Source organism: Bolinopsis microptera, chromosome 1 (assembly GCF_026151205.1).
Source record: "Bolinopsis microptera isolate Bmic1 chromosome 1, MBARI_Bmic_1.0, whole genome shotgun sequence".
Lineage (NCBI taxonomy): Eukaryota > Metazoa > Ctenophora > Tentaculata > Lobata > Bolinopsidae > Bolinopsis > Bolinopsis microptera.
The window spans coordinates 1,155,326-1,177,618 of NC_087072.1; the positions used below are offsets into that span (position 1 = coordinate 1,155,326).

The 22,293-nt window shown below is 38.7% G+C and overlaps 1 protein-coding gene across 1 annotated transcript; it reads right to left on the bottom strand.

Annotated features, from left to right (window-relative positions):
- Positions 1–1,080: 1,080 nt before the first annotated feature.
- Positions 1,081–20,786, bottom strand: LOC134825891 (uncharacterized). The gene is made up of 32 exons (XM_063838077.1): positions 20,673–20,786; positions 20,386–20,443; positions 19,633–19,968; positions 19,103–19,408; positions 18,592–18,927; positions 16,616–16,921; positions 16,112–16,447; positions 15,582–15,887; positions 15,078–15,413; positions 14,548–14,853; positions 14,044–14,379; positions 13,511–13,819; positions 13,000–13,335; positions 11,396–11,701; positions 10,892–11,227; positions 10,362–10,667; positions 9,851–10,186; positions 9,321–9,626; positions 8,817–9,152; positions 8,287–8,592; positions 7,702–8,031; positions 7,181–7,348; positions 6,872–6,958; positions 6,671–6,771; positions 6,394–6,487; positions 5,987–6,156; positions 5,371–5,483; positions 4,854–5,021; positions 3,714–3,844; positions 2,001–2,145; positions 1,612–1,775; positions 1,081–1,452 (listed from the first exon to the last, which is right to left on the bottom strand). Exons 1-32 carry the CDS (start codon positions 20,784–20,786, stop codon positions 1,373–1,375), a joined length of 7,704 nt encoding a protein of 2,567 aa, XP_063694147.1. The 3' UTR covers positions 1,081–1,372.
- Positions 20,787–22,293: the final 1,507 nt, after the last annotated feature.

Sequence of the window (22,293 nt, forward strand, 5' to 3'; positions counted from 1 at the left end):
ACAACATCCCTCACTACACGGTGTTCAGTCTAGGTAAAGTTTAGATTGTAGGTTGATAATGTACTTTTATAACTTAATAAGAAACCATCCTGAATTTCTCAGATTCGAAAATAAGTTTTGAGACATTATTGAGTATTCCCGGTGAAAATGGTCAAATTCTCAGATTCAAAATTTCTCAAAAATACTTATGACTCCCCTCCCCCGCCCCCCCCCCCCCCCTGAAGAATGAGAGTTCTAGTTTCTAATATGACCGAGATATGAAGCATAACGAGTTTATTCATTTACATGTAAGGTGGTAAGGTACTATTACTAACTGCTAATACCTTTGCTCCTTTTTGAAAAATTACGGAATACTGCAAAGGGACGGGAAAGAATGAAGAAGGATAAAAAGAAAAGGGCGGCGTTATTTTTATCCATCCCGCTCAATAAATGATCTCTGCACATGCACAGTTTTAACATTCAGGGAGTTGTATTTATTTCACTGAACATAATAAAGTGATAAACCGCACAACGATGAACGATAGTGTTAAACTGTAATTAGGACTTTAGGAGTGTGGCAGGTATACATACTGTTTGACACGTGCTCAGGTTCAACACACCCTGAGGTTCAATTCCGCGCGTTCTTGGACACGTACAATTACAAAAGTTCGACAAAAATTCTGTCGAAATTCTGCACTCATAAGTCATAATTGGATACATTTTCAATTAATTCAGATTCATCATTGAAAAATCCGGTTATCTGCATGCAGTCTGATATTGTACATTATATTTATAATTCAAAAGTTGGCGAGCAAGGAGGGCCTCGTAGATTACAAGCCCATTGTAACAAATATTCAGATTAAACTTTTTCAATAATATGATTTTATTCTCAGTTGTGCCACTGCCTGGGTTTCTACGTGCTTTTTGTCATCAGAGATCCTCAACGAGCAAAGAAACCAAGATCCGAATCCGTCAGTTTAAAGGAGGTAAGTTATTTCGAGATGATCATTCAAACGCCATCTTATGCTGCGAATCAAGTATCGATTGATTTGAACCAAGTGTTTACGTTTCGGGTTTCAAATTAAATTGAAATGCAGCGATGAGCGAAATCAGAAATTTTTTTTAACATACACCACATCAAAAAAATCTATAAAATCTCGTTTTAGTTTAACTTTACTTATATCTGTTAAAATACTATATCATTATATAATGTTTAAACTATGATATAAATCACAATTGTTGTTAACCTAAAGAAAATCACCTGACTTTCTGCGATTATTTGAATATTATCTAAATATTTCCCAATAAACAGCTCTCTTTAGTTCATAACCATTAGTCTATCTACGATAGCTATAACGTTAGCTTAGTTCACGATATAGTCATCTTGACAAACCTACAGCAGAACCTGCATCAGGAGGAGGAAGGTCAAAATTCGAGGTCCTAATTTTACACCAAATCCCAAAACCGGCTCATCTGAAAATATGTAGATTAAATCTCTGAATTCTTTGGATAAATGTGGCGTTACTTTTTAAAGTTTGTACTTTGTTTTTAATCTAAAGTTTTATCGGGTGTTAACGTTGGAATATTCATACTGATGACTGGTCACCCAAGAAGTGTCCAGAAATATATTACCCAGTACAGTGAGAGTCATAGAATGAGATAAAGTTTCGTTCAGTTCACGAGACAGCTCTACGGTTATAACTCCTGATTGTTCCACTTTAAGGTCTACAAGTTTCAGTGTGTACGTTGTGATGTAGGTTGCTGGGTCAAAAGATTCCTCGATGAATATAGTGGCCCTGATAATGAATGGAATTTAATTTCTCCAAGAGTAACAATGATAAGACTCAATAAAATATATTTTAAGGTAGTATAGAATCTGGATATAGCAATATCAAAAACTAGGCAGTAATGAAATATAATGTATCATGTTATTTTGAGTTTAAAATTTTAAGTGCAATTTGATTACAATTCGATCCAATTTAACATTGAATTTCATTACCATGATTACGGACAAAACTTACTTATTATCCACAAGGTCAGTGTCATCAAGCTTCCAAGTTACTCTCTCTGGAACCGGCTTAGCAATCACATGTACATCTAAATTCAGTTCCTCACCATTGTTTAACTTCTGATCTTCAACAAAGGTTTCGGTAAATGTCATCGGAACTGAAATGTTATAACTTTATAAGTTTACTAGAAAGCCTGTGGTCACAGGGAGGAGGCTAATAGTATTATTTGGTAGTCAGTTTTTCGCATAAAAAAAATCCGTCAAAACCGAAGATACAACTGATCAAAATGTAACTTGCACTGAACACAATACGTAATTACCACAAGACCGATCAAAATGACGTTCCAACAATCATTGCAGTGCGGCATTTTTGGCACATCTACCGCTATTTTCGCAGCACATTGGAAATATAAGATATACCTTTTGCTATTTTGATGTCACGACGATAATTTGCGTTTTGAAGTTGTATACCATTAACCTATCAAACTTTACAATTAAAAATGGTGTGTTTACGCACCATTTTTGCGTGACGTCACGATATTGGAGAGCTTGGAGCAGCAACTTTGTAAGCCATGCAAGTTAGAACGTCTCAATATATCCCAATTATTTTGCAAAAGTGAGGAGTGAGGAGTGAGGAGTGAGGAGTGAGGAGTGAGGAGTGAGGAGTGAGGAGTGAGGAGTGAGGAGTGAGGAGTGAGGAGTGAGGAGTGAGGAGTGAGGAGTGAGGAGTGAGGAGTGAGGAGTGAGGAGTGAGGAGTGAGGAGTGAGGAGTGAGGAGTGAGGAGTAAGGAGTGAGGAGTGAGGAGTGAGGAGTGAGGAGTGAGGAGTGAGGAGTGAGGAGTGAGGAGTGAGGAGTGAGGAGTGAGGAGTGAGGAGTGAGGAGTGAGGAGTGAGGAGTGAGGAGTGAGGAGTGAGGAGTGAGGAGTGAGGAGTGAGGAGTGAGGAGTGAGGAGTGAGGAGTGAGGAGTGAGGAGTGAGGAGTGAGGAGTGAGGAGTGAGGAGTGAGGAGTGAGGAGTGAGGAGTGAGGAGTGAGGAGTGAGGAGTGAGGAGTGAGGAGTGAGGAGTGAGGAGTGAGGAGTGAGGAGTGAGGAGTGAGGAGTGAGGAGTGAGGAGTGAGGAGTGAGGAGTGAGGAGTGAGGAGTGAGGAGTGAGGAGTGAGGAGTGAGGAGTGAGGAGTGAGGAGTGAGGAGTGAGGAGTGAGGAGTGAGGAGTGAGGAGTGAGGAGTGAGGAGTGAGGAGTGAGGAGTGAGGAGTGAGGAGTGAGGAGTGAGGAGTGAGGATTGTAATTCGAAATATTATGTCTGTATGTCTGTCTGTATAGCTGTATGTACGTCTGCCCACGTGCAAATTAGGTAAAAAGCAAAAGTTTGCATAGTAACCTAAACCATGGTAACGGTGTTGAAACGCGCATGGGCACGTGCAAAGATTTGCGAGCGACATTTTGATCGGCTTTGTGGTAACTTGGTAATTACGTTTTGTTCAGTGCGAGACATTTTAATCGGCTGCATCTTTTGTTGTAATGGACATGTTTTGAAGCGTTTAAAACTGGCTATCAAAAAAATACTATTAGCTTCCTTCCTGTGACCACGGGCTTTCTAGTTATAAATAAAATAAGTCTGAACTCTTTAGGATCATAAAGTCCGGCAAAACTTCGCCAGAACTGACCATCATTAATTCACTTTTCTGTCCATAATTTCAGGATAAGAATTGTAATTTGTATCCCACCTCTGATTTCAACGGGGTGACTAGGCACTATCGGTCCTTGGAAAATATGGAACTGTTCACCGTTCAGATCACTTGATACTTCAACGAATCTCTTCCGTCTGCTTTTTGTGCACAAGTCTGTACAGCCAAAACTGAAAGTGTTGATGAATTACGAATGAAGTCATAAAGCCGTAGTACATACTTATTACTTATTACTATATTACATTGCGATGAAACCTAGCCAGAAATTCTTACTGGCTGGGTCCCAACTTCAAAACTTCAAAAGTAAAAGAGCTAGCGCCTTCCGGTTTTTTGAAAAATGTTCGTTTTGTAAAATAACCTTCCTCCCCAGGAGGAAAATTTGGGACATTGTAGATTTTGAGTTATCTCAAAATCTCCGGAAAAGTCTCATTTTGGGCCGATCAAAAGTTTGCAACTTTAACTTTGCGGATTCCTGTCGTCTGATTGGCTAAATTGTGTCACGTGCTGGCTGCTTGAAGATTGGAATGCGCCACGCGTGCAAATCACTTAATGTCGTACTCGTACGAGAGCTCAAGTTGACAAATGTTACTCCGTACTCGTCTAAATTTCTTCGAAGTAGCGCACGACGATTTTTTCTCGACCATTAACGATGGTCAAGAGCTCGAGCCGTCTGTTTGAATAAGACCACTTTTAGTAACACGGCCAGCCAGTAGGGTTTGCTGGGTACATTGCAATGAAAACCGCGATAAAATGCTGCGTCTATATAAAATTAAACGTATGCCTGTATTAAAAATGCGCGGCATTTAATCGCAGTTTTCATCTCAATGTAGGTTTCATTGCAATGTAATATGTATGTACTACGGCTTTAGGATGGGATACAGTTGAGTAATACTAATGAGTATAACTATAACATGATAATTAAATAATTGATGAATTATGCACATATTTTAAAGCTTAAAGCTAACTTCCCAGGAAATCAAAAAGGTTCTAATTCTAAATTATTTTATTTTTACGGAAGAAAATTAAATTAGGAAGGCCCACCTTGAATATTCTTTAAACAGAAGGTTTCTGAATGTGTTAAGTTTTACAAAAAGATCGTTCAACTTCACTTAATGAAGATGCCTGCCTGCCTGCATAGCTCAATGAATATAATCAATAATGACATCATAATACTATTACCTGTTATCCGAAAGACTACAGACTTTTATAACAGCGTGAATGTAAATCGGAGTCTGGCTGTCCAAAAAGCTAAAAGCTTTAAAAATAAATCGTTTAGATTTGGGGTCGGAAAGAGGCTGTAAATTCGAGTCTGTTTCAATAAACTTGAAGGTGGAGTCAACGATGCACCTGAAATGAATTTAAATTAATTAAAACCTAAAGGTCACAGCATATTTGTCTAGCTATATGGAAATTAAATTCCCTTCGTTAATATTTCACCTTTAAAAAAACTTTGAAATTTTGGATATAAGCAATAGTTTCGTGCTATAAGCAATATCATCGTTATCACTATTTTAACTCAGTCACGCTCACTACTGTGTGATATGAATATTATTTATGGCACGTTGAGACAGCAATAATCCAATCAGCTTCCAGTGTTGACCCAATAAAATTAAACATGTTTCACCTCCCCCTATGCGGGGGTAGCGGGGGCGGTCGTACTGAACCTCCCCACTATAATACCAATTAAAGAACTAACCCTTCCTTCACCAAGTCGTAGGACAAGTTTCTATCCTCCTCGGTTTCACTGTCCTTTGCCTGTATTCGAACCACACCCAGAGACTGGTCTGGATCTAATGAATCCAGCGTGACCTGGTTATGTGTTTTAGTTTATCAAAGCTATTCTTCTAAGTGCTTAAGTGGTCACTAAACACTTATACAACCGTTGGGAATATAATAAGTTGCTATAAAGTGGTAAAAAAGAATCGAAATTTGATTCTATCCTAATTTTCACATCCCAATCAGGGACAAAACTAGTTAATAACCATGGTAACTAGTTAGTAACCATGGTAACTAGTTAGTAACCATGGTAACTGTTACTGTTTATTTTATTCCATCCTAATTAACACATCCCAATCAGGGACATAAGAAAATCGCGATTATTTTGGCCAGAAATCGCGATACGGCGACAAGCCAAAAAGACGACATATAAAATTTGTCACAAAGAATAAGAAAAATCGTGATCCCGCCACATGCCGTGATTTCCTTTTGTCCCTGATCCCAATCAACTCCTAAATTGATTTAAAGTCTTTAAATTTCAGATGATACTGGCGATGAGTATTACAAATCAGTAGATTAAATATTTCAGACAAGACCTGCATGTTGATGTTAGCATTAAGGGTTAACTGAAATGGAAAGTTGACCACTTTGTTGGCATATGTTGCGTCCTCGTAGATATCTAGAAGGAAACGTAGCGAACCTTCACCCGTCACTCTTTCCACAATGGCTGCACCCTTTACCTCCCAAGATGCATACTCGGTAGCACCTAAAAAAAATTAAAGTGTCTATGATTGTGGTTAAAGTTTTTCTTTTTAAACTTTTTGCTTTTTTTCTTTATAAATCTAACTTTCGATCCGACAAAACTGCTCCGTCAAACTATCTTTTATCATTTAAAACCTAAATTGCAATTTGAATTGTGTTTAAAAATAAAGGTATATTCACAATTATAGTTCATAGACAATAAAAAATTGTTGAAATTAGATTAATTTCCATGCTATTTCACCTGTTCTATTGAATGAGCACTCAAATGCTATCTTAAGTTCTCCTCCTCTGGTTATACCGTTACTGTAATCAATTTTGCTGGAAATTCCTGTCATCTGAAAAATTAATTTATAAGAAAATTTACAAGGAAAAAACGTAATTTTTAAGACTTGATTTATAATCTTTTTAAAATTTATAATGTATTTATTCTACCACCCGTCTCTTCAGCTCAATCGAAATTCAACGACCAAAATCTGCTAATAACTAACAAATATAACGGTAAATGAAGAGCATCTTACTTGGTTTTTGTAAATGACATGACTGTTATTATAAGATACCGTCGTACCGCATTTGTCTAAATCTGTTCTGATTTCTTGAGAGTCTCCCTTAAACTCACAATCTGTAATGAAGTATTGACAACGTGATTTACGGTATAAGAATTCTATCAGATATTCAAAAAATAGAAGCAAACAAACTCTAAAAATTATCAAATAAAATACCTTTGTCGTTGAGCAATATTGTATCAAAACTGATTTTCTCGGTAACGAACAACTTTATTCCGTATTCATCACAAGTGACGGTAGCCACTGAAAAAAAAAGTAAATTATCATAGACAGAAGTATCCCTGTTGGTAAATATGCAGTCACAAATTTGGAAAATATTTCTCAATTTACATTGATCTATACCAAATGTGAAAGTGTAATAACATTTAACAAGTACTGAGGATAACCCGATTGAACTTTATTCCTTATCAATGATAATTTCATTTGGAAACCATAATATCTCTAAGTCATATTTAGTAGATTAACCTGGTGGACAAGATGGGGATTCAGATAAGGTACCGTTAGTGCACACCATCGAGGACGGTCCAATTATGACAAACCCGCTGTCGCACCTTATTTCGTATGTTGAGCCTGAATCAATCGTCGAATATGGAGATATGATGCCTTGTTCGATAAAGGGCATGCTACAAGGTGCTGAAAGGGAAAATATGATTAAGGGTAAAAAATGCTTCCTCAGTTCAAAGTATTTTAGATAAATACACTTTGTAAATTGTAGCGACTTACTCATGAATCAAAAATAAAATCTAATTTTACAATCCACATTTTGAGGACAACGAAAGTTTTTGTTTTATTACGAGACACCGTCAAAGTTATTTTTATGTGAGCTCAAACATCTTCAAGGGCGAATCAAGCTATTCCAGCTGTACGCTTACTGCAACGTATAAGAATACTATTAGCTAAAAGGGAATCAAAATATTATGGAAACAAGACCATACACAAATAATTGTCCTTAAACTTTTGCAGAACATTATTCTTTATTAAATCACCTAGAACGTTGACCACAACTCCGTGGGTAGATACAGGTGAGTTTGGGTACTGTGTTGATGTTACCGAGCACTTGTATGTGAATGTTGACTGGTTAACAAAATCAGCAAGCTTGGTAGCCTTGATGGTGAGTTCTGCCACCTGTATGCCGGTTCCATCAACTGCACCGTTGCTGACATAGTAGTTCGTAATATCCGAGACAGATACAGTCGTACCATCAGGAGCCTTCCAGACTACATTAACAGGGGTTCCACCTACGTCTAGTTCTCCAACTGTACAGGTCAATGTCTGATCCTTACTAGTAATGACTGACTTAGTCACTGACGCTACAGCTGAAAGATGTATATGTTAATAAATCATTTTAAACTTTGGAAGATGGCTATAAAGTTACTCATGTTTTCAAGTGTTTTTTGCCTACCCCAGAGATAGACAGAGCATCTCAATACTATTCTCTCGTGGGCTATCTTGGCCCAACCTCTCTTAAAAAAAGAAAAAAAAGCCTCAATTAAGAAAGATTACTGCTACAAAATTCGATTAAGACCTCGTTATACACATTGTGGTTCTCAAATTGTATCAAGATTACTCACTGAAAACGTTTGAGTTGACATCAGTCTTTTCTGATGTTTTTGCATGCTCGTCAGATGTAATGACACAGGTGAAAACAGCATCAACCGTGTTTTCATCAGCAGGTACGGTCAGAATTGTAGTTTGAATGTTGGTGGTATGATCGTAAGTTCCAAGCTCAATAGCATAGCTGCCAGCACTCGCAGTTATAGCTTCACCCGAAGGTTTCTTCCATGTTACCGCCTCCAGCTGCTGACTCAAACCACTTACTACACAAGATATTGTAGCTTCTGTGTTTATCAGCACTTCGCTACCCTTAGCTTGTACATCTGAAACAATCAGTCATTTAAAGTAAGCCCGTAATAAAAAATATCAAGAGTATTGTACAGGAACTGAATCATTGAACTTTCTCAACTAAATTCACTGGATCCTTTGATGAGTTTAATTTTGTTTTAACAGTAGGATGTAACAAGTTATTTTAGATATAAAGTTAAAACAGCAGGGCATCATTTATGGGCAGTTATAAATACCCACCAAGTCCTAAGAAACTTACCGAAAGTAAGAAAGTTGACAACAATGTCTTTGAAAGTAGATGTTGCTGAATCCGAATATTCTGCAGATTGCGCAGCACATGTGTATGTCGCGGGATTTCCTGCTTCAGCTACACTTGGAAGAGTGGCAGCATCAATGGTCAGAGTTGATTTCTGAATCTTGGTACTAGGGTCAGCTGCTCCCTGTGCGATGATGTACCCTCCACTACCACTTGTTATAGCAGCCCCAGCATGATCCTTCCACGACACAGTGACACTTGTATCCACAGCTCCGATATCACAAGTCAATGTCTGAGCCACAGCGGTGGTGGCTTTTTTAGGAGTCTCCGGAACGACGGCTGAAATAATTTGATTCTTTCAAACTCACAACACATTTGGTATGTTAAAGTATCATTACATTTAGTTGTAACTAAAATAGCCTAAATTAAGAAAGATTACTGCTACAAAATTCGAATAAGTCCTCGTTATACACATTGTGGTTCTCAAAATGTATCAAGATTACTCACTGAAAACGTTCGAGTTGACAGCAGTCTCTTCATCAGTTTTTGCATGCTCGTCAGATGTAATGACACAGGTGAAAACAGCATCAGCCGTGTTTTCAACAGCAGGTACGGTCAGAATTGTAGTTTGATCGTTGGTGTCAGGAAGGTAAGTTCCAACGTCAATAGCATAGCTGCCAGCACTCGCAGTTATAGCTTCACCCGAAGGTTTCTTCCATGTTACCACCTCCAGCTGCTGACTCAAACCTTTTACTACACAAGATATTATAGCTTCTGTGTCTTTCAGAACTTCGCTACCCTTAGCTTGTACATCTGAAACAATCAGTCATTTAAAGTAAGCCCGCAATAAAAAATATCAACAGTATTGTACAGGAACTGAATCATTGAACTTTCTCAACTAAATTCACTGGATCCTATGATGAGTTTAATTTTGTTTTAACAGTAGGATGTAACAAGTTATCTTAGATATAAAGTTAAAACAGCAGAGCATCATTTATGGGCAGTTATAAATACCCACCAAGTCCTAAAAAACTTACCGAAAGTAAGGAAGTTGACAACAATGTCTTTGAAAGTAGATGTTGCTGAATCCGAATATTCTGCAGATTGCGCAGCACATGTGTATGTCGCGGGATTTCCTGCTTCAGCTACACTTGGAAGAGTGGCAGCATCAATGGTCAGAGTTGATTTCTGAATCTTGGTACTAGGGTCAGCTGCTCCCTGTGCGATGATGTACCCTCCACTACCACTTGTTATAGCAGCCCCAGCATGATCCTTCCACGACACAGTGACACTTGTATCCACATCTCCGATATCACAAGTCAATGTCTGAGCCACAGCGGTGGTGGCTTTTTTAGGAGTCTCCGGAACGACGGCTGAAATAATTTGATTCTTTCAAACTCACAAAACATTTGGTATGTTAAAGTATCATTACATGTAGTAAGTAGTTGTAACTAAAATAGCCTAAATAAAGAAAGATTACTGCTACAAAATTCGAATAAGTCCTCGTTATACACATTGTGGTTCTCAAAATGTATCAAGATTACTCACTGAAAACGTTCGAGTTGACAGCAGTCTCTTCATCAGTTTTTGCATGCTCGTCAGATGTAATGACACAGGTGAAAACAGCATCAGCCGTGTTTTCAACAGCAGGTACGGTCAGAATTGTAGTTTGATCGTTGGTGTCAGGAAGGTAAGTTCCAACGTCAATAGCATAGCTGCCAGCACTCGCAGTTATAGCTTCACCCGAAGGTTTCTTCCATGTTACCACCTCCAGCTGCTGACTCAAACCTTTTACTACACAAGATATTGTAGCTTCTGTGTCTTTCAGCACTTCGCTACCCTTAGCTTGTACATCTGAAACAATCAGCCATTTAAAGTAAGCCCGCAATAAAAAATATCAACAGTATTGTACAGGAACTGAATCATTGAACTTTCTCAACTAAATTCACTGGATCCTATGATGAGTTTAATTTTGTTTTAACAGTAGGATGTAACAAGTTATCTTAGATATAAAGTTAAAACAGCAGAGCATCATTTATGGGCAGTTATAAATACCCACCAAGTCCTAAAAAACTTACCAAAAGTAAGGAAGTTGACAACAATGTCTTTGAAAGTAGATGTTGCTGAATCCGAATATTCTGCAGATTGCGCAGCACATGTGTATGTCGCGGGATTTCCTGCTTCAGCTACACTTGGAAGAGTGGCAGCATCAATGGTCAGAGTTGATTTCTGAATCTTGGTACTAGGGTCAGCTGCTCCCTGTGCGATGATGTACCCTCCACTACCACTTGTTATAGCAGCCCCAGCATGATCCTTCCACGACACAGTGACACTTGTATCCACATCTCCGATATCACAAGTCAATGTCTGAGCCACAGCGCTGGTGGCTTTTTTAGGAGTCTCCGGAACGACGGCTGAAATAATTTGATTCTTTCAAACTCACAAAACATTTGGTATGTTAAAGTATCATTACATGTAGTTGTAACTAAAATAGCCTAAATTAAGAAAGATTACTGCTACAAAATTCGAATAAGTCCTCGTTATACACATTGTGGTTCTCAAAATGTATCAAGATTACTCACTGAAAACGTTCGAGTTGACAGCAGTCTCTTCATCAGTTTTTGCATGCTCGTCAGATGTAATGACACAGGTGAAAACAGCATCAGCCGTGTTTTCAACAGCGGGTACGGTCAGAATTGTAGTTTGATCGTTGGTGTCAGGAAGGTAAGTTCCAACGTCAATAGCATAGCTGCCAGCACTCGCAGTTATAGCTTCACCCGAAGGTTTCTTCCATGTTACCGCCTCCAGCTGCTGACTCAAACCTTTTACTACACAAGATATTGTAGCTTCTGTGTCTTTCAGCACTTCGCTACCCTTAGCTTGTACATCTGAAACAATCAGTTATTTAAAGTAAGCCCGCAATAAAAAATATCAACAGTATTGTACAGGAACTGAATCATTGAACTTTCTCAACTAAATTCACTGGATCCTATGATGAGTTTAATTTTGTTTTAACAGTAGGGACCCATTCTTTTCATTCTATACATTGACGACCAACTTGATACATTGGTTACCGCTCTGGGAAAGGTGTTTGCTGACGACACCAAGCTCATTGGAAAAATCATGGACTTAGCTACCAAAAGCCTACTTCAAGACGACCTCCTAAATGTAATCGGTTGGGCCCTGAAGAACAACATGCAACTAAATGAGGCCAAATTCGAAATATTGAATTACAGCTTGAACAATTCATTACTGTTAAGAGAATTGCCCTTCACCAGTCAATATTCCTGTTACAATTTAACAAATGGAAGAACTATTGACCCAGCCAAAACTGTGAGGGACCTAGGGGTTCTCCTGTCAAATGACTGCTCCTGGTCTTCTCACATACAGCAGATGGCTAAAACAGCAAGGACGATGACGTCATGGGTCCTTAGCATATTCAGAGATAGGTCACGCTTCCTCATGCTCACACTCTACAAAACCATGGTGAGAAGCAAACTCGAATACTGCTGCCCGGTGTGGAACCCTGACAAGATCAGCGATATAGAAGCTATTGAAAGCATCCAACGACACTACACTCGTCGAATCAGTGGCTGCCAGAACCTTGATTACTGGGAACGCCTGCAGAACCTGAATCTTCTCTCATTACAGAGACGCAGAGAACGATACATCATAATCCATACATGGAAGATGATGAATGGATTAGCTCCGAACGACATCAACATGCAGTTCAAGGAAAGCTCCCGACAGGTTGTAAAGGCCACTGTGCCTGCATTTAACAAAAAGGCACAATGCTCAATCTCGACCCATTATGAAAACTCTTTTGGCGTAAAAGCAGCCAAACTATGGAACCTGCTCCCCAAGGAAGTTAACACAATCCAAGTCTTGGAAACTTTCAAATCCTCCCTTGCTAAATTCCTGAAAGGCTTCCCGGACACCCCGCCCAAAAAAGGGTATACCGCCATCACAAATAATTCTCTTCTGGAATGGACTCTACAAAAAGATCTAAGCCAGGAGTGATTGGAGGACGTACTTGATACTGTTGTCCAGAAGCGATCCCTGCCGAACCTACCTAAAGTAACCTAAAGTAAGTTAGATGTAACAAGTTATCTTAGATATAAAGTTAAAACAGCAGAGCATCATTTATGGGCAGTTATAAATACCCACCAAGTCCTAAAAAACTTACCGAAAGTAAGGAAGTTGACAACAATGTCTTTGAAAGTAGATGTTGCTGAATCCGAATATTCTGCAGATTGCGCAGCACATGTGTATGTCGCGGGATTTCCTGCTTCAGCTACACTTGGAAGAGTGGCAGCATCAATGGTCAGAGTTGATTTCTGAATCTTGGTACTAGGGTCAGCTGCTCCCTGTGCGATGATGTACCCTCCACTACCACTTGTTATAGCAGCCCCAGCATGATCCTTCCACGACACAGTGACACTTGTATCCACATCTCCGATATCACAAGTCAATGTCTGAGCCACAGCGGTGGTGGCTTTTTTAGGAGTCTCCGGAACGACGGCTGAAATAATTTGATTCTTTCAAACTCACAAAACATTTGGTATGTTAAAGTATCATTACATGTAGTAAGTAGTTGTAACTAAAATAGCCTAAATTAAGAAAGATTACTGCTACAAAATTCGAATAAGTCCTCGTTATACACATTGTGGTTCTCAAAATGTATCAAGATTACTCACTGAAAACGTTCGAGTTGACAGCAGTCTCTTCATCAGTTTTTGCATGCTCGTCAGATGTAATGACACAGGTGAAAACAGCATCAGCCGTGTTTTCAACAGCAGGTACGGTCAGAATTGTAGTTTGATCGTTGGTGTCAGGAAGGTAAGTTCCAACGTCAATAGCATAGCTGCCAGCACTCGCAGTAATTATAGCTTCACCCAAAGGTTTCTTCCATGTTACCGCCTCCAGCTGCTGACTCAAACCTTTTACTACACAAGATATTGTAGCTTCTGTGTCTTTCAGCACTTCGCTACCCTTAGCTTGTACATCTGAAACAATCAGTCATTTAAAGTAAGCCCGCAATAAAAAATATCAACAGTATTGTACAGGAACTGAATCATTGAACTTTCTCAACTAAATTCACTGGATCCTATGATGAGTTTAATTTTGTTTTAACAGTAGGATGTAACAAGTTATCTTAGATATAAAGTCAAAACAGCAGAGCATCATTTATGGGCAGTTATAAATACCCACCAAGTCCTAAGAAAGTTACCGAAAGTAAGGAAGTTGACAACAATGTCTTTGAAAGTAGATGTTGCTGAATCCGAATATTCTGCAGATTGCGCAGCACATGTGTATGTCGCGGGATTTCCTGCTTCAGCTACACTTGGAAGAGTGGCAGCATCAATGGTCAGAGTTGATTTCTGAATCTTGGTACTAGGGTCAGCTGCTCCCTGTGCGATGATGTACCCTCCACTACCACTTGTTATAGCAGCCCCAGCATGATCCTTCCACAACACTGTGACACTTGTATCCACATCTCCGATATCACAAGTCAATGTCTGAGCCACAGCGGTGGTGGCTTTTTTAGGAGTCTCCGGAACGACGGCTGAAATAATTTGATTCTTTCAAACTCACAAAACATTTGGTATGTTAAAGTATCATGACATGTAGTTGTAACTAAAATAGCCTAAATTAAGAAAGATTACTGCTACAAAATTCGAATAAGTCCTCTTTATACACATTGTGGTTCTCAAAATGTATCAAGATTACTCACTGAAAACGTTCGAGTTGACAGCAGTCTCTTCTTCAGTTTTTGCATGCTCGTCAGATGTAATGAAACAGGTGAAAACAGCATCAGCCGTGTTTTCAACAGCGGGTACGGTCAGAATTGTAGTTTGATCGTTGGTGTCAGGAAGGTAAGTTCCAACGTCAATAGCATAGCTGCCAGCACTCGCAGTTATAGCTTCACCCGAAGGTTTCTTCCATGTTACTGCCTCCAGCTGCTGACTCAAACCTTTTACTACACAAGATATTGTAGCTTCTGTGTCTTTCAGCACTTCGCTACCCTTAGCTTGTACATCTGAAACAATCAGTCATTTAAAGTAAGCCCGCAATAAAAAACATCAACAGTATTGTACAGGAACTGAATCATTGAACTTTCTCAACTAAATTCACTGGATCCTATGATGAGTTTAATTTTGTTTTAACAGTAGGATGTAACAAGTTATCTTAGATATAAAGTCAAAACAGCAGAGCATCATTTATGGGCAGTTATAAATACCCACCAAGTCCTAAGAAAGTTACCGAAAGTAAGGAAGTTGACAACAATGTCTTTGAAAGTAGATGTTGCTGAATCCGAATATTCTGCAGATTGCGCAGCACATGTGTATGTCGCGGGATTTCCTGCTTCAGCTACACTTGGAAGAGTGGCCGCATCAATGGTCAGAGTTGATATCTGAATCTTGGTACTAGGGTCAGCTGCTCCCTGTGCGATGATGTACCCTCCACTACCACTTGTTATAGCAGCCCCAGCATGATCCTTCCACGACACAGTGACACTTGTATCCACATCTCCGATATCACAAGTCAATGTCTGAGCCACAGCGGTGGTGGCTTTTTTAGGAGTCTCCGGAACGACGGCTGAAATAATTTGATTCTTTCAAACTCACAAAACATTTGGTATGTTAAAGTATCATTACATGTAGTTGTAACTAAAATAGCCTAAATTAAGAAAGATTACTGCTACAAAATTCGAATAAGTCCTCGTTATACACATTGTGGTTCTCAAAATGTATCAAGATTACTCACTGAAAACGTTCGAGTTGACAGCAGTCTCTTCTTCAGTTTTTGCATGCTCGTCAGATGTAATGACACAGGTGAAAACAGCATCAGCCGTGTTTTCAACAGCAGGTACGGTCAGAATTGTAGTTTGATCGTTGGTGTCAGGAAGGTAAGTTCCATTGTCAATAGCATAGCTGCCAGCACTCGCAGTTATAGCTTCACCCGAAGGTTTCTTCCATGTTACCGCCTCCAGCTGCTGACTCAAACCTTTTACTACACAAGATATTGTAGCTTCTGTGTCTTTCAGCACTTCGCTACCCTTAGCTTGTACATCTGAAACAATCAGTCATTTAAAGTAAGCCCGCAATAAAAAATATCAACAGTATTGTACAGGAACTGAATCATTGAACTTTCTCAACTAAATTCACTGGATCCTATGATGAGTTTAATTTTGTTTTAACAGTAGGATGTAACAAGTTATCTTAGATATAAAGTTAAAACAGCAGAGCATCATTTATGGGCAGTTATAAATACTCACCAAGTCCTAAGAAACTTACCGAAAGTAAGGAAGTTGACAACAATGTCTTTGAAAGTAGATGTTGCTGAATCCGAATATTCTGCAGATTGCGCAGCACATGTGTATGTCGCGGGATTTCCTGCTTCAGCTACACTTGGAAGAGTGGCAGCATCAATGGTCAGAGTTGATTTCTGAATCTTGGTACTAGGGTCAGCTGCTCCCTGTGCGATGATGCACCCTCCACTACCACTTGTTATAGCAGCCCCAGCATGATCCTTCCACGACACAGTGACACTTGTATCCACATCTCCGATATCACAAGTCAATGTCTGAGCCACAGCGGTGGTGGCTTTTTTAGGAGTCTCCGGAACGACGGCTGAAATAATATGATTCTTTCAAACTCACAAAACATTTGGTATGTTAAAGTATCATTACATGTAGTTGTAACTAAAATAGCCTAAATTAAGAAAGATTACTGCTACAAAATTCGAATAAGTCCTCGTTATACACATTGTGGTTCTCAAAATGTATCAAGATTACTCACTGAAAACGTTCGAGTTGACAGCAGTCTCTTCATCAGTTTTTGCATGCTCGTCAGATGTAATGACACAGGTGAAAACAGCATCAGCCGTGTTTTCAACAGCAGGTACGGTCAGAATTGTAGTTTGATCGTTGGTGTCAGGAAGGTAAGTTCCAACGTCAATAGCATAGCTGCCAGCACTCGCAGTTATAGCTTCACCCGAAGGTTTCTTCCATGTTACCGCCTCCAGCTGCTGACTCAAACCTTTTACTACACAAGATATTGTAGCTTCTGTGTCTTTCAGCACTTCGCTACCCTTAGCTTGTACATCTGAAACAATCAGTCATTTAAAGTAAGCCCGCAATAAAAAATATCAACAGTATTGTACAGGAACTGAATCATTGAACTTTCTCAACTACAACAGTTTTGCAATCAATCAGTTTTGCAATCAATATTTTCGCTTGTGAGTTGATATCAGTTGTCTCTTATCAGTAAATAGGTAATTGCACTGCCTTTTACTGTGCAGCTTTGCTATACACGAAGTATACACAATATGGAATTTTCGGTCAGTACTCTTCACGAAATGGAGAAACAGATTGAGGACTTATCAGACTCGGTTTTAGCGAAACTTAATTGCAGGAAACTAGAGGACCTCACTCATGACTTGTTCAAGCCAAAAGGCGTGACAAAGGATGTAATAACCGAAATAGTTTTGAAGATGGGGTCTATAATATGTAAATCGAGAACTGTTTTGAGATCAGCAGCAGAGACGCTTGACCAACAGAAATCAGAACAGATAAAAACTCAGAACGAGCTCATCCAATGCAAATCTGGTAAACTAGCTTCAGTGAAGGAGACAGTGAAAACAGAAATGAAACTGTTTACAGATGTTGTGAAGAATAACAGCGTAGCTAATGATATCTCTCCAGCTAAAATCAAAATGGCTGTGAAATCGGCGATTACAGAAGATGATCGGTCGAAAAACTTTATCATCTTCGGGGCCCCAGAACAGCTCGAATGTGAAGAGCAAGAAATGAACGAACGGGATCTCGTGGGTGATATTTGGGGTTTAATGAAGTTCATTGGAAGGCCGACCATAACAAACATTGAGAGAGTGGGAGTAAAGAAGTCTGACAGCCCTCGATCACGGCCGATAAAAGTTACTTTGCGAGATCCTGAAATTGTACGTGAATTTCTGAGCAGAGCAAAAGTCTTGAAATCGGTTGATGTGGCAGACTACAATTTCGAGTTTCGACTACAACAAAGTCTACTTATCTCCAGACAGGTCGCAGGATGAGCGAATCTCTCGCCAAAAGCTCGTACAGGAAATGAAAGAGCGAATCAAGAAGGACCCGAGCAAGAAATATTACATAAAAAACAACAAAGTTTGTGTCGCTGAGTGACTAATTATTTGAGAAAGTCAAGCATTTGTGTATGTGTGTGACGTTAATTTCATGGAGTTAAAACTTTTTGTATAACTGAGAACAGAGGTTAGAGGAACTACTGATAAGAGTATGATTAGACTGTGTTGCGTTATCAGTTGACTTTTTGCATCACTCTTTTAGATTATACGTAATAGGGTAACTTAGTTATAGAGTAGGATTTTAGTTGTTGCAAGCATTGCACTAAGGTTTTAAGTTAGGTAAGTAGGCCACGAACTGTTGAGCAAACTGGGCTGAAAGCCCAAGCAATATGCAGTTCTGGTCTTGAGGCTATTTTACAATGTTTTATAACATGTGCTTGCAACTAGATCTTGAATGTCGCGTGCCCCACGGGGATTTGATTTATTCATACAATTTATTATATATTGGTTCCAAAGCCCTTATGGGTACCAGCAAAAAACTGGTTTTCAAACAAAAAACAAAATTCACTGGATCCTATGATGAGTTTAATTTTGTTTTAACAGTAGGATGTAACAAGTTATCTTAGAAATAAAGTTAAAACAGCAGAGCATCATTTATGGGCAGTTATAAATACCCACCAAGTCCTAAGAAACTTACCGAAAGTAAGGAAGTTGACAACAATGTCTTTGAAAGTAGATGTTGCTGAATCCGAATATTCTGCAGATTGCGCAGCACATGTGTATGTCGCGGGATTTCCTGCTTCAGCTACACTTGGAAGAGTGGCAGCATCAATGGTCAGAGTTGATTTCTGAATCTTGGTACTAGGGTCAGCTGCTCCCTGTGCGATGATGTACCCTCCACTACCACTTGTTATAGCAGCCCCAGCATGATCCTTCCACGACACTGTGACACTTGTATCCACATCTCCGATATCACAAGTCAATGTCTGAGCCACAGCGGTGGTGGCTTTTTTAGGAGTCTCCGGAACGACGGCTGAAATAATTTGATTCTTTCAAACTCACAAAACATTTGGTATGTTAAAGTATCATTACATGTAGTAAGTAGTTGTAACTAAAATAGCCTAAATTAAGAAAGATTACTGCTACAAAATTCGAATAAGTCCTCGTTATACACATTGTGGTTCTCAAAATGTATCAAGATTACTCACTGAAAACGTTCGAGTTGACAGCAGTCTCTTCATCAGTTTTTGCATGCTCGTCAGATGTAATGACACAGGTGAAAACAGCATCAGCCGTGTTTTCAACAGCAGGTACGGTCAGAATTGTAGTTTGATCGTTGGTGTCAGGAAGGTAAGTTCCAACGTCAATAGCATAGCTGCCAGCACTCGCAGTTATAGCTTCACTCGAAGGTTTCTTCCATGTTACCGCCTCCAGCTGCTGACTCAAACCTTTTACTACACAAGATATTGTAGCTTCTGTGTCTTTCAGCACTTCGTTACCCTTAGCTTGTACATCTGAAACAATCAGTCATTTAAAGTAAGCCCGCAATAAAAAATATCAACAGTATTGTACAGGAACTGAATCATTGAACTTTCTCAACTAAATTCACTGGATCCTATGATGAGTTTAATTTTGTTTTAACAGTAGGATGTAACAAGTTATCTTAGATATAAAGTTAAAACAGCAGAGCATCATTTATGGGCAGTTATAAATACCCACCAAGTCCTAAGAAACTTACCGAAAGTAAGGAAGTCGACAACAATGTCTTTGAAAGTAGATGTTGCTGAATTCGAATATTGTACATATTCCGCAGCACATTTGTATGTCGCGGGATTTCCAGCTACAGCTACACTTGTAAGAGTGGCAACATCAATGGTCAGAGTTGATGTCTGAATTTTGGTACCAGAGTCAGCTGATCCCTGTGCGATGGTGTACCCTCCACTACCACTTGTTATAGCAGCCCCAGCATGATCCTTCCACGACACAATGACATCTGTAACCACATCTCCGATATCACAAGTCAATGTCTGAGCCACAGCGGTGGTGGCTTTTTTAGGAGTCTCCGGATCGACGGCTGAAATAATTTGATTCTTTCAAACTCACAAAATAAGATAAATTAAGATAACTCTCAGTTTTTATACTTTAGGAAAAAACAAACTGATGTTTAGACAGCCCACTTTGAATGGACTGGTTGTGCAAAATATATAGGACAGGCTCAGCGCTTATGTTTTTTTAATGAAGAAAATGATCAATAAAACATTTAATAGTGCTACTGTTTAATTAACAGACCCGATCTTTTTAAAACAAATAAAAACTGATTGATAATTACCTGGACAGCTTCGATTGTTGCAACTCTGAGACTCTGAAGCTGTTCCCGAACAACTTGCACCTCCGTGTGCAGGATGAGGATTTGTACAAGTTCTCCTTCTTGTTTGTGTTCCCGATTCGCAACTCTTTGAACAGGTAGACCATGAGCCGTATGAAGTCCAACCTCCGTTCACTGAATAGGATGTTCGGGTCAATAAATCACAATATCTTTCTAACAGTATCTGTCGTGTTTCAGCTAAACAATTTTGAATTAAAACTACACTTAGAAAAGAAACAAACCGTTTATGACACAGCCCACTTTGAATAAACTAGTTGTGCAAAAGATATTTAGGCCAAGTTCAGCGCTTATGTTTATTTTAATGAGGATATGATGAATAAAACATTCACTAGAGCTACTATTTTATTAACATACCTGATCTTGTTAAAACAAATGAATACTGGTTGAATTACCTGGACAGCTATGGGTGTTGCAGCTTTGACTATATGAAGATGATCCTGAACAATAAGCACCTCCGTGTGCAGGATAAGGATTGCTACAAGATCTGTATCTTGTTTGTGTTCCATATCCGCAACTCTTTGAACAGGTAGACCATGAGCCGTAGTAATTCCAACCTCCGTTCACTGAATAGGATGTTCGGGTCAATAAATCACAATATCTTTCTAACAGTATCTGTCGTGTTTCAGCTAAACAATTTTGAATTAAAACTACACTTAGAAAAGAAACAAGCCGTTTATGACACAGCCCACTTTGAATAAACTAGTTGAGCAAAAGATATCTAGGCCAAGTTCAGCGCTTATGTTTATTTTAATGAGGATATGATCAATAAAACATTTAATAGAGCTACTATTTTATTAACATACCTGATCTTGTTAAAACAAATAAATACTGGTTGAATTACCTGGACAGCTATGGGTGTTGCAATAATGAGGGTCTGAAGATTTTCCTGAACAACTAGCACCTCCGTTTCCAGGAGAAGGATTTGTACAAGATCTGCTTCTTGTTCGTATTCCCTTTCCGCAACTCTTTGAACAGGAAGACCACGACCATGAAGTCCAACCTCCGTTCACTGAATATGGGTTAATAAATCAAAATATCTTTCTAACAGTATCTGTCATGTTTCAGCTGAACAATTTTGAATAATAAAAACTAATTTAATTACCTCAAAAAAGATTTTAACAATTAATTTGTGTGCAAAAAATTTGGGCGAGAATTTTTCGTTGCCCAAATTTTTGGGAATAGGCAAGATCTTAAAAGCGTCATAACTCGGTTAAATTGTTAACAACCAACTTGAAATTTTGGGAAAGCACTTCAATTATCAAGCTAAATGTGTCTAGAAACTTTGAAGTTCCTAGCTAAAAGCGTTCTCACTTTATGGTGACAATAGTAGAAAAGAGGGGGTAGCGTGCAACACCTACTGTAATTAATTAAATTTGACGAAACGTTCAGAAAATTTAAGTTTGACCCATATCTATAATCTCTAAAATTTCTGTGCAATTCTAAGAAGAATAACGTGAGTTATTAAAGGGTTGCGTGTGAGAAGTTACTTCTTGGTCAGAAATTTCAAGTTTCAGGAGTATCGGGAAGTAAGTTTTATGAAACCCCTGTTTTAGAAGAGATTGTCGTGAAATATATTTATATGCTTAACGACTGCTTTTCTTATTAACTGTATAATAAAAACTAACCGTTTAAAAATGGATTTAAAAATCATTTGCTGAAATAAAAAAACGTAAAAATACGAAGAAAGAAATTCGGATTTTTAATGGTTTTGAATGCCTTCTGATCTAGTGTTCATATTAATGTCCGTTCATAATTATGTCCGTTCATTTAATGTTCGTCCAAATAAGGTCCTATAAGGTAGTAATACCAATTATATTTATTGTACAAATACTAAACTTTGCTTGTTGACTGTTTTTCTTACTTACTGTATAAAAATGGATTTTAAAATCATTTGCTAAAGAACATTTAAAAAATGAAAACAGTTAGGATTTTTGATAGTTTTGAATGCTGTCTAGCGTATATATTAAAGTCCGTTCATACAGGGTGTTTCGAGACTCGTGCCCAAATTTTAAA